This window comes from Achroia grisella, unplaced genomic scaffold (assembly GCF_030625045.1).
Source record: "Achroia grisella isolate CSIRO2021 unplaced genomic scaffold, CSIRO_AGI_Agris_v1 utg204, whole genome shotgun sequence".
Classification (NCBI taxonomy): Eukaryota; Metazoa; Arthropoda; class Insecta; order Lepidoptera; family Pyralidae; genus Achroia; species Achroia grisella.
The window spans coordinates 1766573-1794203 of NW_026712703.1; the positions used below are offsets into that span (position 1 = coordinate 1766573).

The 27631-nt window shown below is 40.8% G+C and overlaps 1 protein-coding gene across 1 annotated transcript in view; it reads right to left on the reverse strand.

Annotated features, from left to right (window-relative positions):
- LOC131842094 (WD repeat and FYVE domain-containing protein 3) overlaps nucleotides 1-27631 on the reverse strand; it is a 37600-nt gene continuing 9969 nt past the window's right edge. The window contains exons 15-55 of the mRNA XM_059190598.1: nucleotides 27332-27531; nucleotides 26646-26804; nucleotides 25929-26060; nucleotides 25664-25818; nucleotides 25016-25237; nucleotides 24115-24264; nucleotides 23560-23729; nucleotides 22866-23240; nucleotides 22360-22644; nucleotides 21697-22277; nucleotides 21286-21441; nucleotides 20257-20542; nucleotides 19694-19814; nucleotides 19057-19235; nucleotides 18600-18689; nucleotides 17621-17830; nucleotides 17342-17520; nucleotides 16991-17169; nucleotides 15883-16085; nucleotides 15343-15527; nucleotides 14458-14716; nucleotides 13698-13846; nucleotides 13252-13355; nucleotides 12943-13040; nucleotides 12546-12775; nucleotides 12159-12264; nucleotides 11696-11845; nucleotides 11017-11235; nucleotides 10416-10567; nucleotides 9842-9969; nucleotides 8615-8849; nucleotides 8030-8256; nucleotides 7504-7757; nucleotides 6838-7092; nucleotides 6042-6230; nucleotides 5413-5689; nucleotides 4736-5029; nucleotides 2276-2515; nucleotides 1339-1502; nucleotides 709-816; nucleotides 1-321 (exon numbers count right to left, since the gene is read on the reverse strand). Of these exons, the coding sequence (XP_059046581.1) occupies nucleotides 157-321; nucleotides 709-816; nucleotides 1339-1502; nucleotides 2276-2515; nucleotides 4736-5029; nucleotides 5413-5689; nucleotides 6042-6230; nucleotides 6838-7092; nucleotides 7504-7757; nucleotides 8030-8256; nucleotides 8615-8849; nucleotides 9842-9969; nucleotides 10416-10567; nucleotides 11017-11235; nucleotides 11696-11845; nucleotides 12159-12264; nucleotides 12546-12775; nucleotides 12943-13040; nucleotides 13252-13355; nucleotides 13698-13846; nucleotides 14458-14716; nucleotides 15343-15527; nucleotides 15883-16085; nucleotides 16991-17169; nucleotides 17342-17520; nucleotides 17621-17830; nucleotides 18600-18689; nucleotides 19057-19235; nucleotides 19694-19814; nucleotides 20257-20542; nucleotides 21286-21441; nucleotides 21697-22277; nucleotides 22360-22644; nucleotides 22866-23240; nucleotides 23560-23729; nucleotides 24115-24264; nucleotides 25016-25237; nucleotides 25664-25818; nucleotides 25929-26060; nucleotides 26646-26804; nucleotides 27332-27531 (8220 nt within the window). The 3' untranslated portion in view covers nucleotides 1-156. The remainder of the gene's footprint in view (nucleotides 322-708; nucleotides 817-1338; nucleotides 1503-2275; nucleotides 2516-4735; nucleotides 5030-5412; nucleotides 5690-6041; nucleotides 6231-6837; nucleotides 7093-7503; nucleotides 7758-8029; nucleotides 8257-8614; nucleotides 8850-9841; nucleotides 9970-10415; nucleotides 10568-11016; nucleotides 11236-11695; nucleotides 11846-12158; nucleotides 12265-12545; nucleotides 12776-12942; nucleotides 13041-13251; nucleotides 13356-13697; nucleotides 13847-14457; nucleotides 14717-15342; nucleotides 15528-15882; nucleotides 16086-16990; nucleotides 17170-17341; nucleotides 17521-17620; nucleotides 17831-18599; nucleotides 18690-19056; nucleotides 19236-19693; nucleotides 19815-20256; nucleotides 20543-21285; nucleotides 21442-21696; nucleotides 22278-22359; nucleotides 22645-22865; nucleotides 23241-23559; nucleotides 23730-24114; nucleotides 24265-25015; nucleotides 25238-25663; nucleotides 25819-25928; nucleotides 26061-26645; nucleotides 26805-27331; nucleotides 27532-27631) is intronic.

Here is a 27631-nt window from a genome sequence, read left to right on the forward strand (position 1 = left end):
CTGGAAGTCAACTTCCGCCTTACGGATACGACTCGATTCTAACCTCGGCTCAGGGCGTCGTAATGTCGATCCCCATTTAAATTGGACGGGGGATCGAAGTGAGGGGAGTGTGCGGGCACGGAGCGTGGAGTAGTGTGAGTTTTGGGGCGTCGCGTGCTACTGCTTGGCGGCGTGGATGTGGTCGTGGCAGCGCTGGCACACGCGCACGGGCCGCAGCGCGCGCAGGCGGCGCACGGGCGCCTCGTACCGAGAGCAGCGTCCGCAGAACACGGCGCCACACTCGCGGCAGTGGTGACGCCGCTCCAGGGCCGTGAACCGCACCTATTGTGCATACATTTATTATACGCCCCTTAACTTGCATACCTACACTTTAGCTTTACGAAAATATACCCCGTTCCAAGTTCAAAGTCAATTCAATACCCTTGTGTCATCTGTTGTCGGAGATCTGAGGAAAATGTGGCAACGCAATCGTTCTATGTTACTTGAAATGTCTCATTAACTGTTCAATGAAAATAAATTTATTTATCATACCCGCGGGTAACAGCTAGCTAAGGTTTCTTTTATGTACACCTGATTGTCGTTCACACAAGCAGTTCTATAACTATTATTTTATTAATTGGTATTGTATTAAGAATATTGTAAATTCATCTTTGTTGACAGAAACTGTCATATTAATCAAAACATATCATTTTCAATTGCATTACGAACCTGACACTGAGTGCAGTAAGGAGCTGTATCGTCACGTATCCAGTGGTCCGCTGGACCACCCTTCGCTCCAGAAGAACTCGACATGTCCGGAACCGACCAACGGAATATCTGTGATAACACAATAAGTATAAAAGTAGTAAAATTCAATATACTCATTGTATCAAATGTACATAACAGTCCTAAAGTGCTAAAGTAAGCCGATAAATCTTCCTTCACAATCGTTACTTATACAAGACATTACTTGCACATGGGTAAAAACAAATGCATTTCGCCAAAGTAAATGTATAATAAGAATATGCTGTAATTTAGTAACTATTATCTACAGCAGTACTTATTTCTCAAACTTTTTGATCGCTTTACCCTTTCTAGTAGTTTGTTGTTGAAAAGGTGACCATCTAAGAACCTACATCAAAACTATGAGTTGTGTCAGTGATTTTACTGACGTATTGAAGACATGAAAAGGTTGAAAGTGGGAATGAAGGTAAGCATTGTGATGTCAAAGAGTAACACAAATTCTGCTTGCCTTAGGACGAGATGACGTCGAGTGAATTGTCTAGGAGGATTATTATATATTTGTCACGCTACTTCATCTCTCGTTACTATATATGGTGGTGGCGGCGCGGTACGTACCCGTCCGCGCGCGTCGCCGACGGCGAGCCCGCGGCCGGAGCGCGCGGGCGCGAGCGCGGTGACGGCGGCGGGGCACGCGTTGTCGCGCCGCTCGAACGCCGTGTGCATCGTCAGCTTGCCGCGCAGCACCAGCCGACGACGCCACTTCGTCTCCGCACACACGCCTGCACACCACGAATGCCACATATCGACTTATAATTTTTAACTATTATAATGCAGTTGACAGCAGCTGGGCTTTACAGTTTTACATATGAAAATTATTAACCGGTTGAACGTCAATTCATGCCGAGTTTACTCTGAGGACATTGCTAGAACTTTGAACTTTAGTAGGCCGTCGTAATTTTGGTCGTTTGAATCTGACGTGCGATGAGACTATTTGCTTGTCTACATAAAATTTGTTGGTTGTGAGTGAACTAATAAATACAAGCCCATCTGATAAACAGTGACAACCGCTGGGTATATTCATGAATAGTACTACAATGGATATCATTACGAACGACTTAGATGTCATGCATTCTAGCTGAATGCATGACATCTAAGTCGTTCGTATATTTCACGCTTTGAAAGACACAAGCAAATTGCTAGATGACAGAAATAGGTAAGACAGAGGTACCCATGCCAAACTTCGTCTACCATACTGCATACTTATTAAAAACATTCAATGCATTATTATTTGCGTGTAATTGATTAATAAAAATTACCAAGATTAGACTTTGTAAAAAAATCGTCTGTCTTACCTATTTCAGCTACTAAGCAAAGCACACTGATTTGTAAAATATGTTTCCGTTGGAGTGTCATAAGGCAGTGATATTACAGAACAAGAGGCATGTGATAACGTGCGTAGTGTACGACAGTTTCCACTTCTCATTAGGTAGTTAGTTCATCTGTTCAATTGCCATTCTAATCAATAAAAAAAAAAGTAAACTGGTAAACTGACCTGCATCGGCTTGCCCTTGTGCGTTGGTGCGTGCTTGCCGCGTAGTAGAGGAGGTGGCGGCGGGCGAGGCGGGCGCGGACACGAGCACGAACGAGTCCGTGAGGCTCGTGTCCGACTTGCTGGCGCGTAACCCGCCCTCGCCCGCGCCCCCGCCCGCCCCGCTCACCCCGCAGCCCACCTGCACTACCGCCGCGCCCTCTAGCGAACCAGACTCCGACGACTCGCCGATACTGCCGCCACCTGTGCCATCAACTCCATATCATTCTTCGTTAAAGTTACGTCAGACTAAACAGAGTATGAAATGCCAAGAAGTTTCAGAGGTGAATTCCATACCGCTCCGCCGCCGGTGAATTCCGTACCGCTCCGCCGCCGGACGTCAATGAAATGAGCTTCATCTCGCCCGGCGAGGTAAGGCGGCTCGTCAGCCGCCTGCCGAAGCGCAAAGCGCCCGGAGCGGACGGGATCACTACCGCAGCGCTCGCACAGCTACCCCTTAGAGCCCTAGTAAGTCTAGCGAGGCTCTACAACGGCATACTCCGGACCGGCCAATTTCCCAACAGCTGGAAGTTGGGGCGAGTCATAGTTCTCCCGAAACCCGGCAAGGACAAGCGCCTGCCGGCAAGCTACCGGCCAATCACTCTGGTCTCGCACGTAGCAAAGTCGTTCGAGCGCCTCCTGCTCTGTCGCTTGAGGCCGACACTGACGCCTCGCGACGAGCAGTTCGGCTTCAGAGGCGGCCACTCGACGACTTTGCAGCTGACGCGCGTGCTCCACCACCTAGGTGTCGAGCACAATCGTGGCCACTTCACGGTCGGCGTCTTTCTCGATATAGAGAAGGCGTTCGATCGTGTCTGGCACGATGGCCTCGTGTCGAAATTGCTCGACACGAGCACGCCGCGCGCATACGTGAGGGTAGTGGACGCATTCCTCTCTGGCCCGAGCTTCTATGTTTCAGTCGAGAATTGTGACTCTACCACGCGCCCAATCGCCGCCGGAGTCCTGCAGGGCTGCTGCATATCGCCAGCGCTCTACGCGATGTACACAGATGACATCCCCACCTTGAGGGATGAGCTCCGACAGGGAGAGAGAGATGTCGTCCTCGCTCTATTCGCCGACGACAGTGCATTTCTCACATCGTCTCGCCGAGCCCATGCTGCCGCTCGCAAAATGCAGCGGTTGTTGGATCTGCTCCCCGAGTGCCTGGATAAGTGGCGCACCACCGTCAACGTGGGCAAGACGGTGACGCTACTTACCCGCAGCCGGTGCCACTATCCGCCGCCCCTTACACTCAGAGGCCCCCATAAAATGGGAACGCACAGTGCGTTACCTAGGGGTTAAAATAGACCGGTCGCTGCGCGTGACGGCGCAGGTGGACCGGGCCGTTACCCAAGCAAAGGCCGCACGCGCAATGCTGCAACCGGTCCTACAATCCAGGCTGCAGCTGCGAACGAAGGTAGGGATCTATAAAACCTACATTCGTTCGCGGCTCACATACGCCGCCCCCGCATGGAACGCACTGTGCTCGGCCTCACAGCGGCGGAGACTGCAGGTCCAACAAAACGACGCCCTCCGTCTGTGCACTGATACCGGACGGTGCGTCCGCAATGACGTGATCGCCCGTGACCTCAAGGTCCAATCGGTGGACCAGTTCGTCGTCCGGTTGACGCGCGCGATGTTCTCGCGTGCGGACAGCGGGCGACAAATGCATCTACGGGACCCTACACGCGCGCCCACCGGACGCCACTCGCGACCTACTCTCCACCGAGTGATCACGTCACTTGCGTGACGTGGCCGCGTTAAGCCGGCTCGGCGAGCAAAAAGTATGATCCCCGCCACAAAACGGCTACAGGTGGCTGCTGAAAAGCAGACGCCCTCCGGCCGGCCGGTAAACGAATTACGCTGGGGTGGTTCACCCTAGCAGTACGCCAGGGTAAAGAGCCCTGCTCGAGGCCCGCACCCTGCGGTCCGCAAGGACCAGCGGACGACCCGAAGTGGAAGTGGAAAAGTTTCAGAATGAACACAAAGAAATTTCTCTTTTTGCACAATACATTTACTAGCTGTACCCGCGACTTTGTCCGCGTGGAATTTCTTTTTTGTTCTAAAATATATGAATTTTTCTAAAATAAAAGTAGCCTAATTTACTCTTTATTACATCAGCTACCTGTCAATAAAAGTCCCGTTCAAATCGGTCCAGCCATTTCAGAGATTATCCGGAACAAACAGACAGACAAATATTGGAAAAAAAAAACAATACTCTGGTGTATGTACAGTATTTAGATTCATATGCATGTAGTAAAAAACGGTTATTTCAATATTACAAACACACACTCCAATTTTATTTATATGTATAGATGTATAGATTAACGTGCGATTGAATTTTTAATTGAACTCATAAAAATATATCCCATTACATAGTTCTACATATATGCAAGACTAGTAAAATCGATAAATTGAACCTACTTTTACGATACAAGGGATTCCCCTTTGATTTTCTCCTGAGCACGACATTCCCTTGCTTCTGTAGTTTACTCCTATTTATAGTGTCCTTTTCGATATCTAAGTCTTTCTCGTTATCATATTCTTGTTTCGCTTCGTCGCACGAGTCTATATTGTCTTCCTTCTCCTCCGAATACTGTGGATCTTCATTATCACTACAAATATCCTTCTCCTCGTGCCGCCGAGCGGATTCTTTCGCACTCGTGGTCTCACATGCATCAGATAAAGAACTTTCCGATCCTGATTTAGTGAGATTTCCTACAAATTATAATACTAGTATAAATATTAATACTAAGTGTGACTGAACAGCTTTGTCTAAATAATGCTAAATTGATTAAACAGTCAAATGTCAGAAACAGCAGGAAATGTTCGGGAGGACCAAATATTTGAATTACAATTGTTTGGAGAAAAATATGTTTACTATTTATACCACATTGCTAATATTTATTGATATAATGTTGCTTTTAAGATAAATATCTCAGGAAGACAAACATCCGTTTACATATCTCATATACAAATATATTATTATATGATACAGAGTAAATAAAATATACTATCAATGACAATATTACAACACTGAACATTAGATATGTTCAACATATACTCTAACAAAATGTGATAATATTTAAAACAATGTTTACCTTCATTTTCATGAGATAAACTCATTTGTTTCACTAGTTCTTCTACCCGTTTTATAGCTGCTTCTCGGTCAGTTTGCTCCATATCTTCGGTTTTTATTTCACTCTCGGATTTCGCGTCATATTCTGACTTAGTGTCTTCACTATCTTGCACAGAAAGTTTATGTTCATCTAAATCTTTGTCTATATCTATCGAGGTAGGTTCAGGATCTAGACTAACAGCTTCTAAACTCTCATTTTGATCTTCCACCGTTTCTGCCACATAATCTATTGACCACATCTGCAATAAGCAAATTTTTTTCATAGATTGATTAGAATGACTAGGTATTTTATTAAATGTATTTAACAAAGAGTAAATTTATATAAATTCCATAAAAAAATCAAAGAGATAAATTAAAGAGTATATATTTATATATATATTTTTTTTATTATGTCGCATTAAAAAAAAATCCAAAATTGTCACCCTTCTATCACCCAGCCCTATTTTTTAATAGCACTATTAATTTATATGCCAAAACAACGTCTGCGGGGTCAGCTAATATTTTTATAATATAGTGTTATTCTTCTATCCCGACTGTTATTATGTTATTCGTCGACCCTTGCGGCCTACACGTATCGCGAGTGGCGCTCACCCTGACGACGCCGTCGCTGGAGCCGGTGAGGATGACGTTGAGCGGGTCCCACTCGCGCGTCTGGCTGAAGGCCACGCACAGCACCTGGTGCGAGCGCTCGCGGCCGCCGCCCGTGTCGGCCGCGCCCACCAGCTCGCCGTTGATGGACCACGCGTACACGCTGCTGCCGCTGCACGTCGCGATGTCGCCCTGTACCACATCATAATTTTTCATTACAGTCGTCGTCTAGTCATCGTATAAATTATTTTACTTCTGGATTCATTGTTTGAGTTTTCTAGACTAGCAGAGGAGGTTCCTTTACTTCACTTTATTAGGTATGATTACTTTCGGCACTGTTCGGTTCTTTCATTAACGATTGGTTTGTGTCTACACTTGTAATATTTCTGTCGACACTTGAGACCCTTCCGTTAGTTTACATCTCCACAAATATAGATTTAAGTTAAGTGTAAAATCAGTTTACGTCCCGACTCCGCGTCGACTGGACGCGTTATTGATAAACCATGTAGCACTACCAATAGACTTAATAATCTCTAATAAATATTGCAATCATTTTACCGGTATACTCACTACCTACCTACTACAATAAATAATATATTAAGTAGCGACACCTCATCACGTCACAACATATATAACGCTACGGTGATGAGGATAACCACCGCGCTACAGGTTATATTTGATTATTAATTTAAGTGTCGACTGGTTTGCCACAATAAATTTATAATATATATATATATACGTGTGTGTGTACGCGAGATGTGAGAGGTTTGAGATGTTTAAGGGGCGTGAGAGGCGTCACCGTGAGGTCGTCGATGGCGAGCGCGGAGACGGGCACGCGCGGCGGGCCGGCGGCGGCGTGCGGCGGCAGCAGCTGGCGCACGAACGCGCCGCGCTCCACGTCCCACACGATGGCCTGCCCGTCGCGGGACCCGCTCACCACCAGGTTGTAGGCGGGGCTGGCCGCCAGGCACGTCACCGCCTCCTCGTGCCCGTACAGGCACACCTTCACCGCCAGCCGCCGCCGCCGCGCCCAGTACTGCCACACAGTCACCACCTGCACGAGCACCACGCGCACTTACAATACTATTTACATTGTAACATTATTAGAGCGATCATAAACCGATTAAACCGACGAATCCGACCCGTTCAACCCCTTTACACGCTGCGAGTTTTGGTTGGAATCATCGTAAAATTACAAGAGAGATCATAAACTGACTAAATAATATAACGAGCCCCCGGCTTGTCTAGATCAGCCTCTTATGGGTGCACGGAACTGAGCCGACAATGAAACATGTTTATTAGTTGTTATTACTATGAGAAGCAACGAAAGTTTACTTGTTGATAGCATTAAGAATTAATAATTTACAACATTATAACATTTTATTAAAGATACACTTTTAATTTTGTTCACGGTTCCATGTACATTATAAAGGTGTCCATTTAGTAATAAATACTAAACACTCACCGTACTAGTGCCCGCGGTAACGATGGTCTTAGCAGACGGACACACGCAGGTAACAATCTCGCCGCAAGCCTGCGCGACCGTCTCGCACACAAACACCGCTTTATCGTTGTCGTAGTTACCAATCCTGAGGGAGTGGTCCGCGAAGCCCCACGCCACATATTTATTGTACGACGGAGGCATTAGCACCTTGTTCTGTTCCACGGCCAGTATTGCTTTATCCGTGTAGAGAATTTGACCAACCGGACCTTTCACTTCTGCAAAATGCGAGTTTTTATTTATAAATTAGTCAATTAGGATTTTATGGGACACAGTGTTTGTTAGCCTTGACCATTCGGTTACCTAGATATAATGTAATTATAGAATGCAGTTATTATTTTGATGTAACACGCTCACTAATTATATTTTATACGCCTCAGACACTTGTTAGTTCAATTATAAGGATTGCTCATAGTTAGGAAGTTATTCGCGAAATTATTTCTTACTCGGTGCACTTTTTTGAAAAGAGATAATTAAAAAAAAATCTAACCTTTAACAGGCTGTAAAGAAGGCCTTAAATTTTCCAAATTATGGAAAAATAGCTTCTCTGGTGGAGTGATTCCTTGCGATGGTATGATATTATTAGGATCCAGAATGGTCGAACTACGCTGTGACATTTTCTTGCTAGGATGCGCTTTCTTAAACAACTGCTTTGGAATTTGACCAAAATTGTTTATGAATCCGATAGTGGCCGTTTTCTTCAGTGGATCATCAATGCTGAAAGACACAGATTTATTATCGTAACAAGTTTACCGTTGTTCTCATCGAATTGTTGTCATATTAAAGATAGATATTAAGTAAGATATTAGAAGACAAGACAGCCAAAACAGACATGTGAAAACCACATGTCGTACGAAAAAAAGAAAGAATATAATTGTAGATAACATAAACTAAATACACACCTATATATTCCATCCTAGAATGGTCCTATCACGAAGTAGTCGACATTTTAAAAAATGGTTGCTTTTCCTAAACTACTGTAGTTTTTTACACTACTATGATATGAACGAATAGGGATCGTTTGACTATATAAACTACTAAACATATCTACAATATTTGTGTGTATTATACTCACTTGTATATATCGACGTTGCCCTCGTAGAAGAGATGATGGAAGACATTACAGGCATCGACCGCGGACTGGCCCTGCTGCTTGTAGCCGAAGACGAGGTCGATCCAGTGATGCAGGCGGTGCGACACGTAGTCGGACTCGAGAGCGGCGCGGTGCAGGCGGATGAACTCGCGCGGGTCGCCGCGCGCCCACGGCGGCAGCACCACGTCGCCCAGCGCCACGCCCGACTGCTTGCAGCCTGCAGCGGACACACAACACAACACGACATCACAACGAGGCGGATCAACTCGCGCGGGTCGCCGCGCGCCCACGGCGGCAGCACCACGTCGCCCAGCGCCACGCCCGACTGCTTGCAGCCTGCAGCGGACACACAACACAACACGACATCACAACGAGGCGGATCAACTCGCGCGGGTCGCCGCGCGCCCACGGCGGCAGCACCACGTCGCCCAGCGCCACGCCCGACTGCTTGCAGCCTGCAGCGGACACACAACACAACACGACATCACAACGAGGCGGATCAACTCGCGCGGGTCGCCGCGCGCCCACGGCGGCAGCACCACGTCGCCCAGCGCCACGCCCGACTGCTTGCAGCCTGCAGCGGACACACAACACAACACGACATCACAACGAGGCGGATCAACTCGCGCGGGTCGCCGCGCGCCCACGGCGGCAGCACCACGTCGCCCAGCGCCACGCCCGACTGCTTGCAGCCTGCAGCGGACACACAACACAACACGACATCACAACGAGGCGGATCAACTCGCGCGGGTCGCCGCGCGCCCACGCCGGCAGCACCACGTCGCCCAGCGCCACGCCCGACTGCTTGCAGCCTGCAGCGCAACGCCATATCAGAATAAGCCGGATGAACTTAGGCAGGTCGCCGAGTCGTGACACCATATAAGAATGATACTGAAGAACTGGCGCGGGTCGCCGAGTCATAACACCATTTCAGAATAAGGTGGAAGATCTTGCTAAGTCGTGACATCATATTAGAATAAAGCGGATGACTGGCACGGTACAACGAAAAAATTAAAGTTTGTCATGTTTTACAAGAGACACGGTTGAGTTTCCCTGTATTTTAACTTATAATTGCAACAGGTCTAAAACCTTGTGGTACACCCCCTCTCACTTATGTTCATGTTATGAGTAGATTATAATCCTTTCTTATTCTCTAAAGACGTTTTATTTTACTATTCGTTATTATATTAATACAAAAAATATATTTACCCAAATCGAAGTTATTTAAATTGACCAAGAATTCGGGCAAATAAAAGAATTCCGGTATGAGTTCCTTAACATCAGCCATGTTATGTCGCGATGCTGAATTCCACGCTTCTTTTATGGAATGAAACATTCTGTAACAAAATTGAACGATGCAATAATTCAACATTAATACATTTATTACACATAGTTTATAAAATATAAAACAAATATGAATAATAACAATATTCAAGATACCCGACGGGATTAAAGGATTCTGTGGGGATATTTTGAATTCATGTAAACCGTCATTAATAAATTATTTCTTACTCTATCCATTTGGTAATTAACAATATGTAAAAAATATTTTTATGGTAATAAATATTAGTTACTGATAGTCCCCATTATATACAGATAAATACTAAACATGTCGTCAGGTGTTGAAATAATGCACAAAATAATGCACTAGAAACCTTCACTTCAGCAAGTTCAGATTGCGGCAGTGCAAATACTCCCTATTTTTCCAGAGCACGGAAACCGGAGTAAACAGTGAAAAATATATTATTTTAAATTATATTTATCAATAAAGGAAGATGCTTACCGATCAGCTAGATCGAAATGTCCACCCTGTAACCGCAGGAAGTGCTGCGTAAATGGCTCCATTCGCACGAGATAAGAGCACACGATCATAGCGGATGAGTAATGGGTACCGTAGTGGTAAGGCGGCGTCTCCCCGTGTGGGTCGTCCCATTCCTTTCAATTTGTAATAATGTCATAACGAAGCCAATAAGCAGTGCCAGCATGAATTTGCTTGTGAAACACCATCATTTTTAGTATATATAATCATAGGCATATAATAGAAGAGATTCAAGATCCAACAAAAAAAATCGAAAGAAATCAACTGTTATTTTGTCTTATGGAATCATCATAATTAAATGCGTATTTTATATAAAATTTATGAACAATAAATATTACTGTAGAATTGAGAATTTTTGTCTTTTCTAGTAAATTGAAATGAACATAATATGTATTAGATCAGTAAAAGTTTCTCGTCAATTTCAATTACAACTCCATTTACCAAAGTACCACTTGATGTTTTACAGAGTAATAAGAAAATGTGAAGATAGAATTTATAATCCTTTAATAGCTGGATTTAATTTTTCTATAGCAATTTTGTGTATTTTAACAAAAATATATATTACCTTATATCTTTTCCTGAACTGTTCCAATCTGTCTGTACTTTGAGCTCCCATTGGTTTAGTTAGGTCCCGAAAAGTGGCCGGGTCTGTTAGGTCCAGATCTAATGAATCATAATCGGCTAGTATCCATGGAAAAACTGGATACTGCATTAAGTCATTGTAGGATCGTCCAGCCAAAGTATTCAGGTGCATCAAATATTGGAAGTTAGATATTTCACCCCGCTAAGAAACAAAAAATAGTATGTAAATAAATATCTAGGTCTATATTATATAAAAAGATAGACTAAAGCTTTAGTTTCTATGTGTCATCGCCTTAAGTTTTTGAAAATACTAAAAGGATTTTGTTTTGTAACTAGTATGCTATAATAGAAATATAATTCAAATTAAATTAATAAATGATAATTTATCTAAACTTGGACAGTTTAAGGTACAATATATATTACAATATTATGCTATCTCTATAAAAAGTGCCTCACTCGTATAGTAGTAATATAATGGCATAATAAATATAGTAAATTAATCATACAGACACATGGATGTATGTATATACAGTAAGAGACCGGTATCATCACCTAATACGTACATACGAATACACACTAATCTACTATGCATAAATACCTATGTACATATATACATATTTATATTTGGCCGTATAACATAAAACTGTGATAGTAATACGGACCAGCCAGCGCTGCGTGACGGAGGTGTCCCCGATGAGCGTGGCCAGCAGGCCGGCGGGCTGCTCGACGGCCACGCCGCGCTTCTGGCCCGCCACGGAGCCCGCCGCGCTGTCCGCCATGCCCGTCGCCAGCGACGTGAACCGGCTGTACACCTGCGTCACAACACCACTCAAATAAGCCACACATTATACCACTCCTACATAACATGGCAAACCAACCAAAATAATACGATTAGCTTTCTTTACAAGACACGTTCTTTCACGCGCTATCAGGCGCGTGAAAGTCAGCGCGCGCAAAGTTGAGAGACTGAATTTTTCTATTTTTTGTATTATTTCTTTCTGGCATCTGTATAATTCATATCGATTACAAAAATGCGCAGTCTTTCTCATTTTCTTGCCTACATTTAGTTATGGTTCTATTGTACAGTAAATTATAAACATGTTTTTTTTACTACATTAAGCTTACCTTCGTTCTCACTTTTCGCGGAAATGCAAGTAAATAATTTCTGCCATCACTTGAAAAAACTTCCAGTGCAATCGGTTGCAACAAATATCGTCTCTTGTGTACTTCCCTGTTTATGACAAAAAACAAGAGCTGTTAATAAAAGGAATTCGTCATTTTTATAAAGTACACAAATAATCATAAATAAGTCAAATTTATACCTATATATATATAATGTCGCACTTATGTTACCGAGGCCACTAAAATAATATTTGACATGAGACCACTAAAATAATTTCTGCATACTAAACTGAGAATTGCCTTGACATTTAGTACTTATTCATTGCAATCGGTTTGCAAACAAATCCGTAATAACTTATATTTAACTAGTTCTACTAATATAAAACTCACCGTATGTCCTCATATAAAAATTTCGAGCATTGCCGTTGATTGCTCCTTTGAATGCCCTGACTGGGTAGTATAGGTTCGTAGTCGTCAGGACAACTATCTAAATCCCTAATTTCTCTGTTCTTGAGTAAAGTGAAACCATCAATGATATAACAATGTTCTCGACCAAATAATAATAAACCTTCTGTAGTGTCTAGACCTTGTATTCTTGCACAGCGGAACATGTGAGAGATCTGTAATTTTTTTTTAAATTATCACTTGCTCTATTACCAGATATATAAAAAATTACTTTACTAGTAAAGACAATAAGGACGAATTTATGAAATTAACAACTGTTTTCTTAATAAAGTAAATAAGATGTATACATGGATTGTTGGACTGTGTTTGAAAATATATTCACCTTCTCATGATGTTCTAGTAGTCGTAACAGAGTTTGGTTGTCAGGCGGCGGTTGTGGTGGCTCATCCTCATCTTCATTGTCAGGACCATCTTCATTTGCTAAAATAATGAAACAAAATATTTTTATTTAGTCCATGAAAAACAGTAGCAGATAATAAAACAATATAGAGGTATTGTGTAATCAAGAAGTTAACATAAAGAAGTTATCAAATAATAAATTATAAAAAAATTCGAAATCATGATTTAACAATATTTAAGCAATAACTATTATTGTTAAGTGATGATAGCTAGCAGTATACTTGAGAGGTACCTTCTCCAGATGTTTGATTAACACCACGGCTGACCACGCCACTGCTGACTAAGTCCGAAGGTGAGCCGTCCTCGTTGACTACATCCAATGATGAATCCCTGTTACTTGAAACATAGTAAATTCTTAATTAATGTATATTTTATTTAAGGTAATGATAGCAGGTACGGATACTGTTATATGAATTCACTGGTTTCGACCGTAACTTACATTCCACTGTAGCATCGCGCCGTGTTAACCAATTTTCTCTAGTTTGAAATATATTGACATATAAATATAGTGATGGTAAACTATATCATTGTTTATAGTCCACATTATTATTATTATCTCTATTAGCTGGTAAAAGCAGGCTCAGTATTGGTCAGGAATAACATAGTACTTTTAATTATCTCATTTTACAGATATACCGGTAATTATAAAATAATAATTATTTCAATAGTAATACAAACTTCGCAACTTCCTCTTCATATGTCTCCAAATCAGCGGGGTCTATGAAGTCATTCTCCCCCAAATTAGTTGAAGATGTTCGCCATTGTTGATACATCTTGTAATATTCTTTGCTGTCTAAACTCTGAGCCACTTTGTACTTGAGTTGTTTCTAAAAAGTAAAGTTATTGTTTGAAAAAATAAATTGTAAATTTGTTTAATTAGGATTAAAATAACATAAAAGATTTTAACGATAATTCATGAAGGTATTCAAGAAAATTTGGTGTAGAAACAATTAGATGGAAGTAAAATGAAGTGAATGTTTCATTCATTAAATTGTTTTATTTAGATCTTAGTCCTTCATGCCAACATATTAGGGGTACAACGGTAATTACACAATGACGTGACATTCGTGTTTGTTCATATATATGTGACGGTCATGTCATTATATATTCCGTCAGCTAATTTTTTATTTTAGTTACACAAAAATAAATAATTAGATTATTATTTGATGAAATCACAAAAAAGAAAGTACATTTCAGTGTTTGCCCACAGGATGCTCCTGTGCAGCTAGTTTTCGTCAGAACATTTTTATTCCAAATTTAAACATATGTAGATATTTTACCATGTTTATAACATATAATCAAATATCTACGGTAGCACAACACAACAACTAAACTATAATACAAATAAAATTATCAGTTTATATCAACAACTTATCAAATAAAACACTATTTTACATATGTTAAACTGCAGAACATATAATGTAGTGTAAGTACGTACGTTGTCGGGATGTTGCAGATGCGGGCGGTACGGGTAGTGCAGGTAGAAGAGGTGGTTGCGGCGAAGCATCTTACGCATGCGGCACGGGCCTTCGGTGGAATCGAGCAGCCACTTGTGCAGGGGCGCGGCGCGGGGCGGGCCCCAAAGAGCCCTTTCACGTGTAAGTTCCCGCCACGCGGCCGCCCACTCGGCGCGAACGTCTCGCAACGTGTGCGCTCCCGTCACGCCTGCTGCTGCGCGTGCGTTTGCCCATGCTTGTCTGTCCGCGACCAGATATATTTCTTTAAATATATCTTACAATAACTAGTGGTCGAAATTAGACCTTAATTTAAATTATAATAATAATAACCCTGGACAATTGTCAACGCCATCTAGTCCCCCGGTAAGTAGAGTTTGTGTTATGGGTGCTAGACGACTGATATAAATACTTAGATATTTTTTTTGTAAAACTTGCATAATACATGGAAAATATGCGGATCGATACAAACAATAACACTCATGAATACAAATGTTTGTACTGCGCGGGGAATCGAACCCGCGACCATCAAAATTAAAGCAGAGTGCTAAACCGCTAGACCATCGAGATCGTTAATTTATAAGTTTCATCATTATTAACTTATAATACAGATTACCACTTGTGTAGTAGTAATCAGTATTAGAATCTTAATAATAACATAAAATATTAAATTAACTTTCTTTTTATATTTCTATATTTTAACTTTTAACTAGTCAGGCCTTATAATCTTATGGTAGCACACACATGTATGTAACATTAAAAACCACATTTAGAGCCATTTTCAGCAGCAAAAATTTAAATAGTAAAAATATTATATATAAGCCAAACAATCTTAAAATACTGTAAGAACAATATAGTGCAATATTTACCTAACCAGCTGCACGTGATCCTGCATGTATGCGAGGGCATGTTCCCGAGGTGGATGTGGGCGTTGCTTTGCCGATTCCTCCTTCTTTACCTTCGTTCTGGACGCTAGGCGAGTCAGCCCTCCTGTCACCTTTTGTATTTTAGACTGTATCTGATTGTGCAGTTCCCACGGTACTCGGTAAACCGCCTGGAAAAAAATGTTACTAAATTATTGCAAATATGCTCTAAAATAATATATTTTTATTGTATTCTATTACAATCAGCACTAGACATGAAATAGCGAATTCTTTAAGTTAGTTTTTTTTTTCATATATGACGGCGTCGGTGGTTTAGCGTTTTAGCACATCGCCTTAGTTTCGATGGCCGCGTTACTACTAACTGTATGTGTGTATGTAACTGTATGTCTTTTGTACCAAGTTTAAACAACAACCAGTGTTGTTTACACTGGTTGTTGTTTAAACTTTGTACAAATTTATGACATCCTTATTAGTAGTGATAGAATGAGTAGAGTGAGGGTAGTGAGTGTCCGGTGTAGTGTTGACCTTGCGCTCGGCGTCGATGTAGTTGAGCCAGAGCCTGTGCGCCTGGTCGAGCAGCTGCTCCCGCACGGCGGCCAGGTCGGGCGCGCGCGCGTGCGCGGCCGCCGCCGCCAGCGTCACCTTGAACACCTCCTCGATGGCCGGCTTCTTGCACGCGTACAGCTCCTCCCACACGCGCCGCGCAGCGCCGCCCATCAGGTTGCGACCTAACGCCCACACGTACATTTATAACTCAACTTAACGCAACTTTAATCACTCCTCTCCATTCTAAAGTAGAACGTACGAATGTAGAAAGAGAACGCCATTCGCGGTAATCAGTTATTCCTGCCTCACTTATAGTAGTAATAATGATACCCTGATAATACCCTTTGTGGTTAAAAAAACAGTTTTTTATATTTTTGTACATATTAGTTTATGTAAAGGTCCTAAAATCACTTTAAGTGGCCTCGGACGGTGTCGTTTCAGAGGAGCTTCCTCCTGCGTACCCTTAGATTTTGGAATGAACTACCGGCCCAGGCTTTCTCGACAGCTTACAGCATGGACTTTCTCAAGAAGTCTTGAAGGTCAGTAACGCGTATGTGACGCCCTGGTGTTTCAGGCATTTATTGACTACGGTAACGTTTACCATCAGTGGAGTCGTATGCTCGTTTGCAACCATAGTAATAAAAACATTCTATAATAAGGATAATAAAGAGAAATCATCCCACTCCGCCGCTAAACATAACTTAAAATACTTCCAACACATATCAGCCATACATGAATGTTCATACTCAGCTTAGTATTGAACATTGCGCATGTAGACTGAGCTACGCACATGTGCATATGTTTGTTCAAATTTTAAACATATGAACGGATATTTCAGACTTATCAAATATCCGTGCACACATACTAAGTTTATAGGTACTTCTAAATTTAATGGTATGACAGCCTTGACAGTATCCTCAAGTTAGACAAGAAGCAGACGGGCCTTCAACGGGGGTGTAGCAATAAATTTGTTTGTACAACACGCGCTGAACTAACGTCCTATCATAATCATTAGTAATAATACGACTCATATAAGAAGCTACTTAAACAAGAATTGACTGTACACTATACTCAGATATTCAGATACCTTGATGAGTGGTCAGCTTATCGTCCCTGGACTCGAGGTCTCCGCTGGGATTCACGTGCCATGTTGTGCGCATATGAGAGTCTAGCGCTATTTTCATGTTCGCGCTCAACTGTACTAAGCAATATGTTAGACATCCAATGAACTCTAGTTCGTGATTTCCTGCACCGAAAATTAGTAACCTAAAAAAAATATAAATATTAATGTGTCATCACCACCTTTTAAAAAGTTTGGTAAAAAGTAGCTATCAAAACTATTTTAATTATTTCTATTTTTAAATAAAAATATATTATTATACATGATCTAGCAATTTTTAAATTATACATAACAACATATAGTCAAATATTGACTAACCTATTGGTGGTTAGCTTATGTAACGCCTCGAGTACTGACATTTGATCAGCTATAGAATCTGTAGACCGAGATAGTAAGAACAATATGGTTCTATTAAGACAATGGTGCAGTCCTTCTAGAGATATCACTGACGATTTCTTTTTCGCCTGAGTAACTAATTTCACAATAAAATCGAAAACCTGGAACATTTTTATCAGTTTAGACACTTAGAAAATTAAAACAAAGAATTTACTATAGTACATAATATTTTTTTATATATCCACCTCATATAGTACATACCTCGTGAGGATCTCTGGATAGTTGCCCTTGCCAAAGTTTATCAACTAACCTCGCAGCTAAATAGCATACATTTGATATATTAGATTCGGAACCAAACAATTCTGTATTTAATAAGTTTTCCATTAAAGTGGTGAGTACTTCAGTCTGATATTCAATCTGTTGTTGACTAGTCGAATTCGCTGGCGATGCGTCGAGAACAAGATCGATGACCTTTAACAGATCAGTAACAAGTGCCTTAATTATTGAATAACTGTAATGAATTCCAAGTCTATCTACATGAATAAACATAACTCTAAAATTACTGATGGTTGACTACTGTAAGGCCATACATTCATCAGGATTGTGTGGCCAATGCACATAGGTGTTGTATATAAATACTAGCAGTCTAGAGTGACTCAATCTGCTTTTAATGATATAAAATATAGCCAACGTTCATCTTCGTAATATGACGGCCTTCATGTCAAATTTAATTAACATCCAGTCAGTCATTAAGCCGTAAAAGGTAATAAAACAGATAGACAAAACTTTTGCTTTTTAAAACTAGATGGCGCTATGTAATGTACTAATATAAAAGACGAATCTTGGATGACGATTACAGTGCAAAAATGATAGGTGATATATGTATAGGTATATATGTTAGACGATTTATACACCAATATTAATGTATATTGTGTTATGGATGATTTAAAGCTGTAACACAAAATGTCTGGTATTTTAAAGCATAACAAAAGAAATAAAAATGAATGAAAAAAATAGATGTGAAGAAAGCAATTAATTAAGCCAGTGATTAATAACTAATCCTATTAAGCCACTGATACTTACTCCACAGCGTTTAAATTTTTTTTATTTTTTATTTATTAAAATACATAATTTAATTAAAACATAAATCCATCAACTCTCCATTAGTTATTAATCAGTAGTTTAATTACATAGTGCAGTGTACGTGCGCAAATAAAACGAAAAAATTCCCAATATTTACGCTATAAAAGAATGATCTTGGCGTGGAGCAGGGGCTACATGGCGTACAAAACATTGATGGTGGCACTGAGTCAGTGGCTGGTGCTGCGCTCTAGAACCAACGGTCGAGCCGACTTTCAGTATTAGTATTTTTGTATAGTTACTTGTTTAATAAAAACCTACTGTATTGTATTAAAAACACTCGTGTTGTACAACAAATAAGTGAGACAAACTTAAAAAAGTGTATCGGTAGTTTTAATCAATACTGTACCTTTTCTTAAATAATAATTTGTTCATATTAAAAAACTATCCTATTATTCAATGATCGCCATATTCAAGATATACTACTGGAACAACTGGCCATAATAAATCTCAAAAATTAGGCTTACTTTTTTTGTTATTTAATATTTTCGCCAATTCTAAACAGTAATATTGTAAATAAAGTAGATTTTTAGTCTTAAATATAGTAATGTACTCACGGGTGAAACTTTTCCGGACACACTAATTGATAAAGAATCTAGGACAATGACTTTCAGGAAATCCATGACGCCTTGCCTGACCGGGTGTTGCGTTAACCCGGCGGAATTGCCCATTATGATTATTTCTTTCTCAGATCCGGGCGTTGATGCACCAGAACTTTCGCCGCTCTCGCAAATGGCTACAATAATATTACATTATTGGTTACATAAATGAGATATTTCAGTTGAATTATTGTAATTATACATTAAATTAGTATTACTTGTTTATTAGAGGGATAAAAATGTCTTCCACGGAAATCTCTAACCCATTTATGAATAATTAACAGTCACCCATCGCTCACTTTCACTTTATCACATATATTATTAATTCAGATATCGTACAGTTTCTTGCTGTGGTTCCTGTTTGTAAGGTGAAATATAATGGTGACGCTAGCGAATATGAAACATTACATCTTACTCCTCTTGTAAGTCTTACTAACATGTAAGAAATACCAAAGATGGCACCATATAATGTAAGGTATTGCATTATAAGTAACTCTTGAAAAAATTGGTATTTTTATAATAAAATATGAAGCAAAACCTTCACAATATATATATTAAGCAAAACCTTTAAAAGTTCACGTATTATTCTACTTACGCATCTGGATATCATCAGGGGTGTTTGGTGGGAACAATGTGGAGGCTAATGCAGTGAGAACTTCGGAAGTCATCATGATGGTGACAAAGTCAGGCAATGTGTTGTACAGTGAGAATAACACCTGCAAATCCATCAAATCAATGTGTATATAATTTTCAAAATAATTTAAATTTTCGCAGGGTACAAACATTTGTATTCATGAGTATAATTGTTTGTATTGGTTACATAGGTATTATATATATCTATAATAACCCTGAACAATTAACACAGCGCCATAGTTCCACAGTAAGCAAGGCTTGTGTTGTGGGTACTAGACAGTTAATATTTAGATTTTGTTTTGTAAATACTTGCATAATATAAAGAGAGAAAGAAATCAAAGAGGGGTGCTAAATCGTTAGACTACCGAGGCCATAAAAATATGGATTATTTTCATCTATCGTCATATATTAGTTAAAGTATCGACAATTATATACTATTATATGTGCACATATTCATGCACCATAACGTCCCCGTGACTGATGTCTAACTTGAACGTTGGACTAGAGTCAAAACACGTCTCGCACCTGTACTATGGCGACGGGGTGGTCAGCGAGCCAGTCGGGCTGCGGGTCGTGCACGAGGGCGCGCGCGGCGGCCAGCAGCACGGCCACGGCCTCGGGGCAGAGAGAGATGCGCGCCGCCAGCGCCGCCGACGACTGCCGCGCCGGAGCCGCGGCGCCCCACGCGGCCGCCCACACGCGCTCCACCGACACACCGCGCTCGCCGCACGCCGCGCGCATCGGCTGCCCCAGCGCCAGCCCGAACGACAGGTAGTACAACTCCGGGATGCGCACGTGCGCCGACACCAGCCTGCGGCGATACCAACGTTCTATATGCAACACCGGTTGTATAAATATAAAATGTTATAATGAAAAATCTTAATCGTGTTTTATCAAAATTATATGTGATTTTACAGATAAAATCGATTACTTTTTTCTTTATACTGACACATAAGAATAATAAAATAGGTTGCATGCAAATATTAATAAAACACGTGTTTCCCAACGCGGGGCCGACGCCCCACAAAGGGTGATTTGATTTTTAAGGGAGGTAATTCGAATATGTACTCGACACGTTTAATCGTTTCCGTTCCGTTCCGGGATATTTAAATGCAATACTAGCTTTCGGTCTCAAAATTTAATGAAAAAAGAAAACAAATTCTCAAGTAACTGTTTTATCACCAAATTAATATAAAAAAATCTTTATTAAATTATTTAGATTTTTATTTCAGTTCATTATGTTTTGAAAATTCACTTACAGTGTTACATTAATAATTTCCTAGCGATTTCTTCATAAAACGTGTAATTTAATATCTTTAGTGACAAAAAAAAATAATTAAATATGTACATTATATTGGCGAAAGGGGAAGGAGCATAAGAGTTTAGAAAGGTTAATGTGGGGCATGCCACAAAAAAGGTTAGGAAACACTGCTCCACACGCTCTTTCACGCGCAAATAAGCTTTCATGCAGAAAAAAATATGTATGTAAATGTAGATAAAGAGAACGAGAAAGAACGTATTGAATTACGAATATAAAAAAAATTAATTTCTCACCAGGAAAGTAGTACAAATCCGGAAGTGTGAAGCAGCGACGTGTGTAAGTGCGAATTGGAGTGCGGCGTGGCGGTGACCATCACGCCAGCCTGCTGCGGTGAAGACGACACTTCCGTATGCCGTAACCAGCCCCCGTTGCCGACACCCTCGCGAAATCTGATGGTACGTGTATTTTTATTTTTAGCAGTTTGTTCCTAATACTATATTTAAAAAATCATTTTATAATTACCTTAAGATCAATTATGATCATGTCTATTGTTAACATTATAAACATAAACATCTGTTTACATAATAAACTATTATTTGTCGTGCACTTTCACTATTTACAATATATACGTAAGGGTATATATTGTAAATAGATTCTCTGATTCTTGTTATTTAAATAATTATGATAAATTAAATTGTATATACCTCTGCATTATAGCTGATGGTTGACCTTGTCCCGAACACAAAATAACGAGTATTCTTAAAGCCCATAAAACTGTACTCGGATGAACATTTTCCTGCATAAAAATAAGCAGCCAGTCCATCCCCAGCACTCGTGATATTTCTTCACACACTATCGTATTCACCAGGTTACGCGCCGTAAACAACAGGCCGTGTAATACATTAAAACATTTATTGCGCAAAATTATCTGTTCACCCTCGCTCTCTTTCTCACAGTCACTCTCTTTTAGGACTGTATCCTTTTCGGTTTGCGTTGGAAGAGGTAATGTATACGCCATAAATTGGCCAAGGCACAATAAATCATTGGGTCGAGGTTGTCCTCCCAACAATGCTGCTAGCAACTGAATGAGCACATTTTTTGTGCTGACGATTTTAACATCGTTTATAATATAAAGTAGTTTAGACACTAGCTGCAAATCCCTCATTGTGCGTAAGTTGTGCGTTCGATGCGCTGTTTCTGTTGCTAGTTCTAATAAATGTTCTAGTAGAGATTTTATCAACCCGCCTGGGGCACCCAGCCATACATCCAATTCACATATTAAATCCTGTAAGGAAAAACCCTCGTAAAACTATAATGACTAAAATACGAATCAAGACTATTATGTAACTAATATTTATATTGTTTACCTGGAATGCAGTTAAATTAGGTATAGAGGAGGTTTCCTTTTGACTGTCAACAGTACCGACTAATCCGAATATGAGATGTAGTATGTGGGAATTGAGCAATTGCTTCTTCCTTCTCAGAAGCATGGCGAGAGTTTGATAACCTTTCCGGCGGTCCATCTCCGCCTGCGCGGATTTATTTGACCGTACGACGCACACTAGAGCTTTCACTCCCGCATACAAACACTCGACATCCTGAGCCATCGCTATTAAACCTAATAATACCGAGCAGCCACCGACTGTGTCAATCTAAAAAGAAAAGTAGATATATCGTTCAGATGTCATTATTTATTACGGAAAATAATTTAGTTAGGTAAATAAATGCTTGACCCAATAACGATAGAACACTCAGTTGGATTTTAAAATAAAATTGAATAATATTCACAAAATGTTATTTTAAAATTAATCTTATAATAATTCAGAAAGTTTTCGCTTTGTATAATCCTATGAAACTTTATTGTATAACTTACCATAATAGCAGCAGGCTTGGAACAGAACACTCTAACACCTAAATAACCCACTACAGTCCCTCCCAAACATCTGGCTGGGCCCATCAAATGACCTGCGGAATTGTGCAAAATTCTTATAGGCGTTGCGTTTTCGTGTGAAGACATGCCGAGTTGCTTCGCTATGGCTTTATTATCATTTTTACTGTACACTTTTCGGATCTTGGCAAGAGTTAATTGTGACATAGCACGTGCATTGATTCCGAATACAACTTTTTCTTCAGCGACAAGTGGAGGCAAGGGTTCTTGATTGGGACCTGGGGGCAATGGGGCTTGTAAAGTGCCCACATAATGTGGGCCTAGCTGGTATATTATTGATACCGTTTGCGCTGGTAACACCTGAAAAAAAAAATTTGCACTAAAATGTAAATTATACAACACTACATGCTATAAATCCATCATCATACAATATTTCATAATTTATCTTGAGTGTTAAAGAAATAACACGAATCACATTGTATTTATTTAATTTTCTGAAAATAGCTATAATCTAAATATAATTATCAACGTAAACTGTTCAGTAAAATTATAATAAAAATTGTAACGGTTAATATTACATTGTTTTCTTAAATGGGAAATTGAACTTTAATGCAAATAACAGAAAGTTTAAATGTCAGTGGCAGAAACAAACTAAGTACGGAAGTGGGTTTAGACTAACGTCCTCCAACAGTAGGGCGGGCCCCTGCCGCCAGACGAGGCGCGAGTAGCGGCGCCACTGTGGCGGCGTGCCCAGCACGCAGTACACGCTGGACGCGCCCGACAGCGTGGCCGCGCCGCCGCCAGGGTTCGCGCTCACGTAGTGCAGCTTGCCGGAGTGCATGTGCTGACCTGCACCGCAAACATATCTCTTTGCTAACGCTACTAATTGACAAAACTATAAAATTCAGTTTGTTATCACGTCCGGTTGTTCGAGAGTATTGAGGCACAACATGAACAGTCACTCGGACAATAAACATTATCAGCAGTCCATGAACGAAACGGATGAATTGTGCGCATTATGTCTAATGTATATTGATATTACTCGTATCTCTTACCAGCGACTTCATCCGCACAATTACACATATCATTAAGATCCATTCATCAATTTAGTCGCAGAAAGGACGGAAACATGTACACAGACACAAAATATATATATTGGCATTTTGTCAACTCGGAAACATTACGAATTCTTATAGTTGAATTGTTTATGCAGCATTAGCGTTTATGTACTGACCGTCAAGGTAGAGTGAGAAGGAGGAATTCTTGAGTACAGCACGGTTGAGGACGAGCGCTAGATGGTGCCACTGGCCCTCGTGCTGCAGATCGGGGCACCAAACGCGGGCACCGCACTCGCCAGACCCCTCCGGCTCCCACTCGCCCACGTCTGCCAAAAACATACCGTTAGAAAAGGATACATATTATCTGACATATTTATTACCACATAGCCAATCATTGTCTGTAAAGCAGCCTGGTCGTGATTTCTAATTTTATCCGTAAAAATATACGCAAAAATAGATGGCACTATTGATGCCAATTGTCACTCTAAGTATTGATCATATATACACCAATAAAGAAATGAAGTATATTATTTCTAAAAATATATTAAATGAATTATAAGTTCTGTGAAATTTGTACGACAAATATGCTTTGTTTTACTATTGAAAGAGGGCACACAGAAATATAATTCCAAAAAAGAAAAGCCATATTGCGTAGTTTCCTTTCGGAATTTCAATCATTAACAATAATTTAAACAATAATTCATCAATATAATCCTACTAATCCTAAGTAGGATTATATGGGGACAGTGTTGAAATGTGTCAATTAGCATATAAGTTATATTAAACATGATTAAAATAAGTAGAATCAAATGAACTTCCTCTAATAATCTCAAGATTTCACTGATACCTATAGCACAGGTAATATCTAGTATAGGTTATCGTGGTTCTCATATTGCATTACGTAACTTTCTACCTCCTGATTACTTTTAACTAACTTCAACTGTTATATATTGCTCCTTTTTTAATGTTGTAATATTATGGTATATACAAATAAAGCAGTTTATACATTTATACTTTGGTGAATATTTTAGCACATAACATTAATGAACTGAGAATAATAGGCTGCATTATACTCACTATGTGGCACGAGGGTTTCTTGCGTGGAGACAATGATGGCCTTGTCCCGCGCGGAGAGTACGAGCGCGAGACAAACGAGGTGTTCGTCGCGGCTGTTGTTGATGTTTCTTACGAGAGTCAGCAGCCGCACGCAGTGCGGGTCAGTGCGCGGTTCCGAGTACTTCTCCACACATATCCATGTGGAGTACGTCAGCCCTGTTTGTGGCGGAAACACTCGGTCTCCTAGTCATACAAAAATATTCTGTCAAACCACCCTAATAAAAGTATAAATACAAGATATTTAATTTTTTATTATGTTTTTTAACTGTACAGTGTCAGTATTTTACACATTTTCTTTTCAAATGACACTCAAGCATCATTACGTAGTTATACATATATATATTATTATTACAAATCAAGTTATTTAACAGCCTTAAAACTATCATTTATATCTTCGTAACCTTCAAGCATTAACATAAGAGTCTAAACTGAATGTGATATAGCAGACCATACACAGCACAAAAATATTTCTAAATTCTTTAGCTTTAATTGCAACATAACCTAACTTTTCACTTTTGACGTATTAATGATATAATTATACGAATTCATGCCAATAACATGATGATATATGGGCAAATAAATGGGTTCATTTGTATTTATTTTAATTACCTGATCCAATTCCTCCTAGAGTAGCATTATCTTGTGTACCGAGGGCATTCAAATTAGCGGACTGTGGCGCGATGCTAGGTAAGTACAGACATCCGAAGCCCTCTGCTGACATATCAAACTCCACAAATGGTGGAAGTGTGCACGAGTTTTGAGATCTGTTTTTCAAATAATAGACCTTAATTTAGGATTTTATTAAACCAATACAACAATGCAAATCTTTCAAATAAATATAATAGTCGAGGAATATATATTGTATTACACTAACCTGTAATCACGAGGTGTAGTCATTGACACTAAAGTTTTAATCCTAGTGAGAGGCACTGGTCCTCCGGGTTTCCAAACTTGACCAGATTCAGGTGCCACACAATTCAATGGATTTCCCATTCGTAGAAATTCTCTGAAAAATAAAAAACAAATTATTGAAATACGCGTCATCTATACATAAATGCAAGACTTGTGATTTCCATGGCATTATACTCAGCAGAACACTACCTTGTCTGCGAGATGGTGCAGCCAATGGCTGGCTTTTACAAGACACATTTTTCTCGCGCGATCATGAAGAACGCACGAAAGAAATTGCGAGGTTGCGGCGCGCGCGTTTTCTTTGTCTACATTTACCGCAGCGCGTAGGCCGCGAGCCGCTCCAGCATGTACATGGCGGGCGCGTGCGGCGGGTGGCAGGCAGTACGGCGGTCTGTGTGCAGGTACCTGAGCTCGGCGGGCCGCAGCGCGTGGGCCGCGAGCCGCTCCAGCATGTACATGGCGGGCGCGTGCGGCGGGTGGCAGGCAGTACGGCGGTCTGTGTGCAGGTACCTGAGCTCGGCGGGCCGCAGCGCGTGGGCCGCGAGCCGCTCCAGCATGTACATGGCGCGTGCGCGTGCACGGCGGTCTGTGGATGTCGGCGGGCCGCAGCGCTCGCGCTCCGCACATGGCGGGCGCGTGCGGCGGGTGGCAGGCAGTACGGCGGTCTGTGTGCAGGTACCTGAGCTCGGCGGGCCGCAGCGCGTGGGCCGCGAGCCGCTCCAGCATGTACATGGCGGGCGCGTGCAGCGGATGTCGCTCGCCGCGCAGCGCCGCCCCACACACGCGCAGCACCACGCCCGCCAGCCCCGCGCCGCACATCACTTGCTGATTACGTTCGCTGCACGCAAACATACAAAAAATACTCCTATATGCACACGAAGATTCCATTACGGGGACGTTATGTTACATGAATAGTCTATAATTGTCGATACTTCAATTGAAAATGATCCATATTTTTGAAGGTCTCAGTGGTCTCGTGGTTTAGCTTACTTCCAATGGTTGCGGGTACCATTCCTCTCACGGTACACACATTTGTATACATGAGTATGATTGTTTGTTTTGCTTTGAGTGTTTTCCATGTATTTACAAAATATATATATGTCTATGTATTTGTATCAGTTGACTAATACCCATAACATAAGCACTAGCTAGATTAATTTAGGTCTAAATAACGTTGCGTGAAACATGATATTAAATACCTTATCTCATATGATTTTCATTAAATATAAAACTATTTGTATATGTACAGACTATATACTATAAATTTTATCAGTTGTTATTTATATATGAAACTCAATATAGGTGTGTCTATGAGAGATAACAATGACATGATGACAGGTATATAAAATAAATACTTATATTTACCTCCTTACAAGACTCTTCAGTACATGAGCAAGGTAATCCCGTATCGCCCATGCGTATGCCTGGTGTTCTGGGGGACGTGGTAGAGCGGGTAACAACTTAGCAAGTACTATGACCACACCAGAATGTACCACCCACGCCTCTCCCGACGTGCCTCCACTTGACGACAGGTTTAAAGGTGCAGTACGACCAGCAGGTTTGGACTAAAATTAAACGTTATTCTAACATAATATGATCCATTATATTATTCATAATGTGTCGGTACCTTAATACTGGTAGCGCACATACATTTTTGAGCAATTT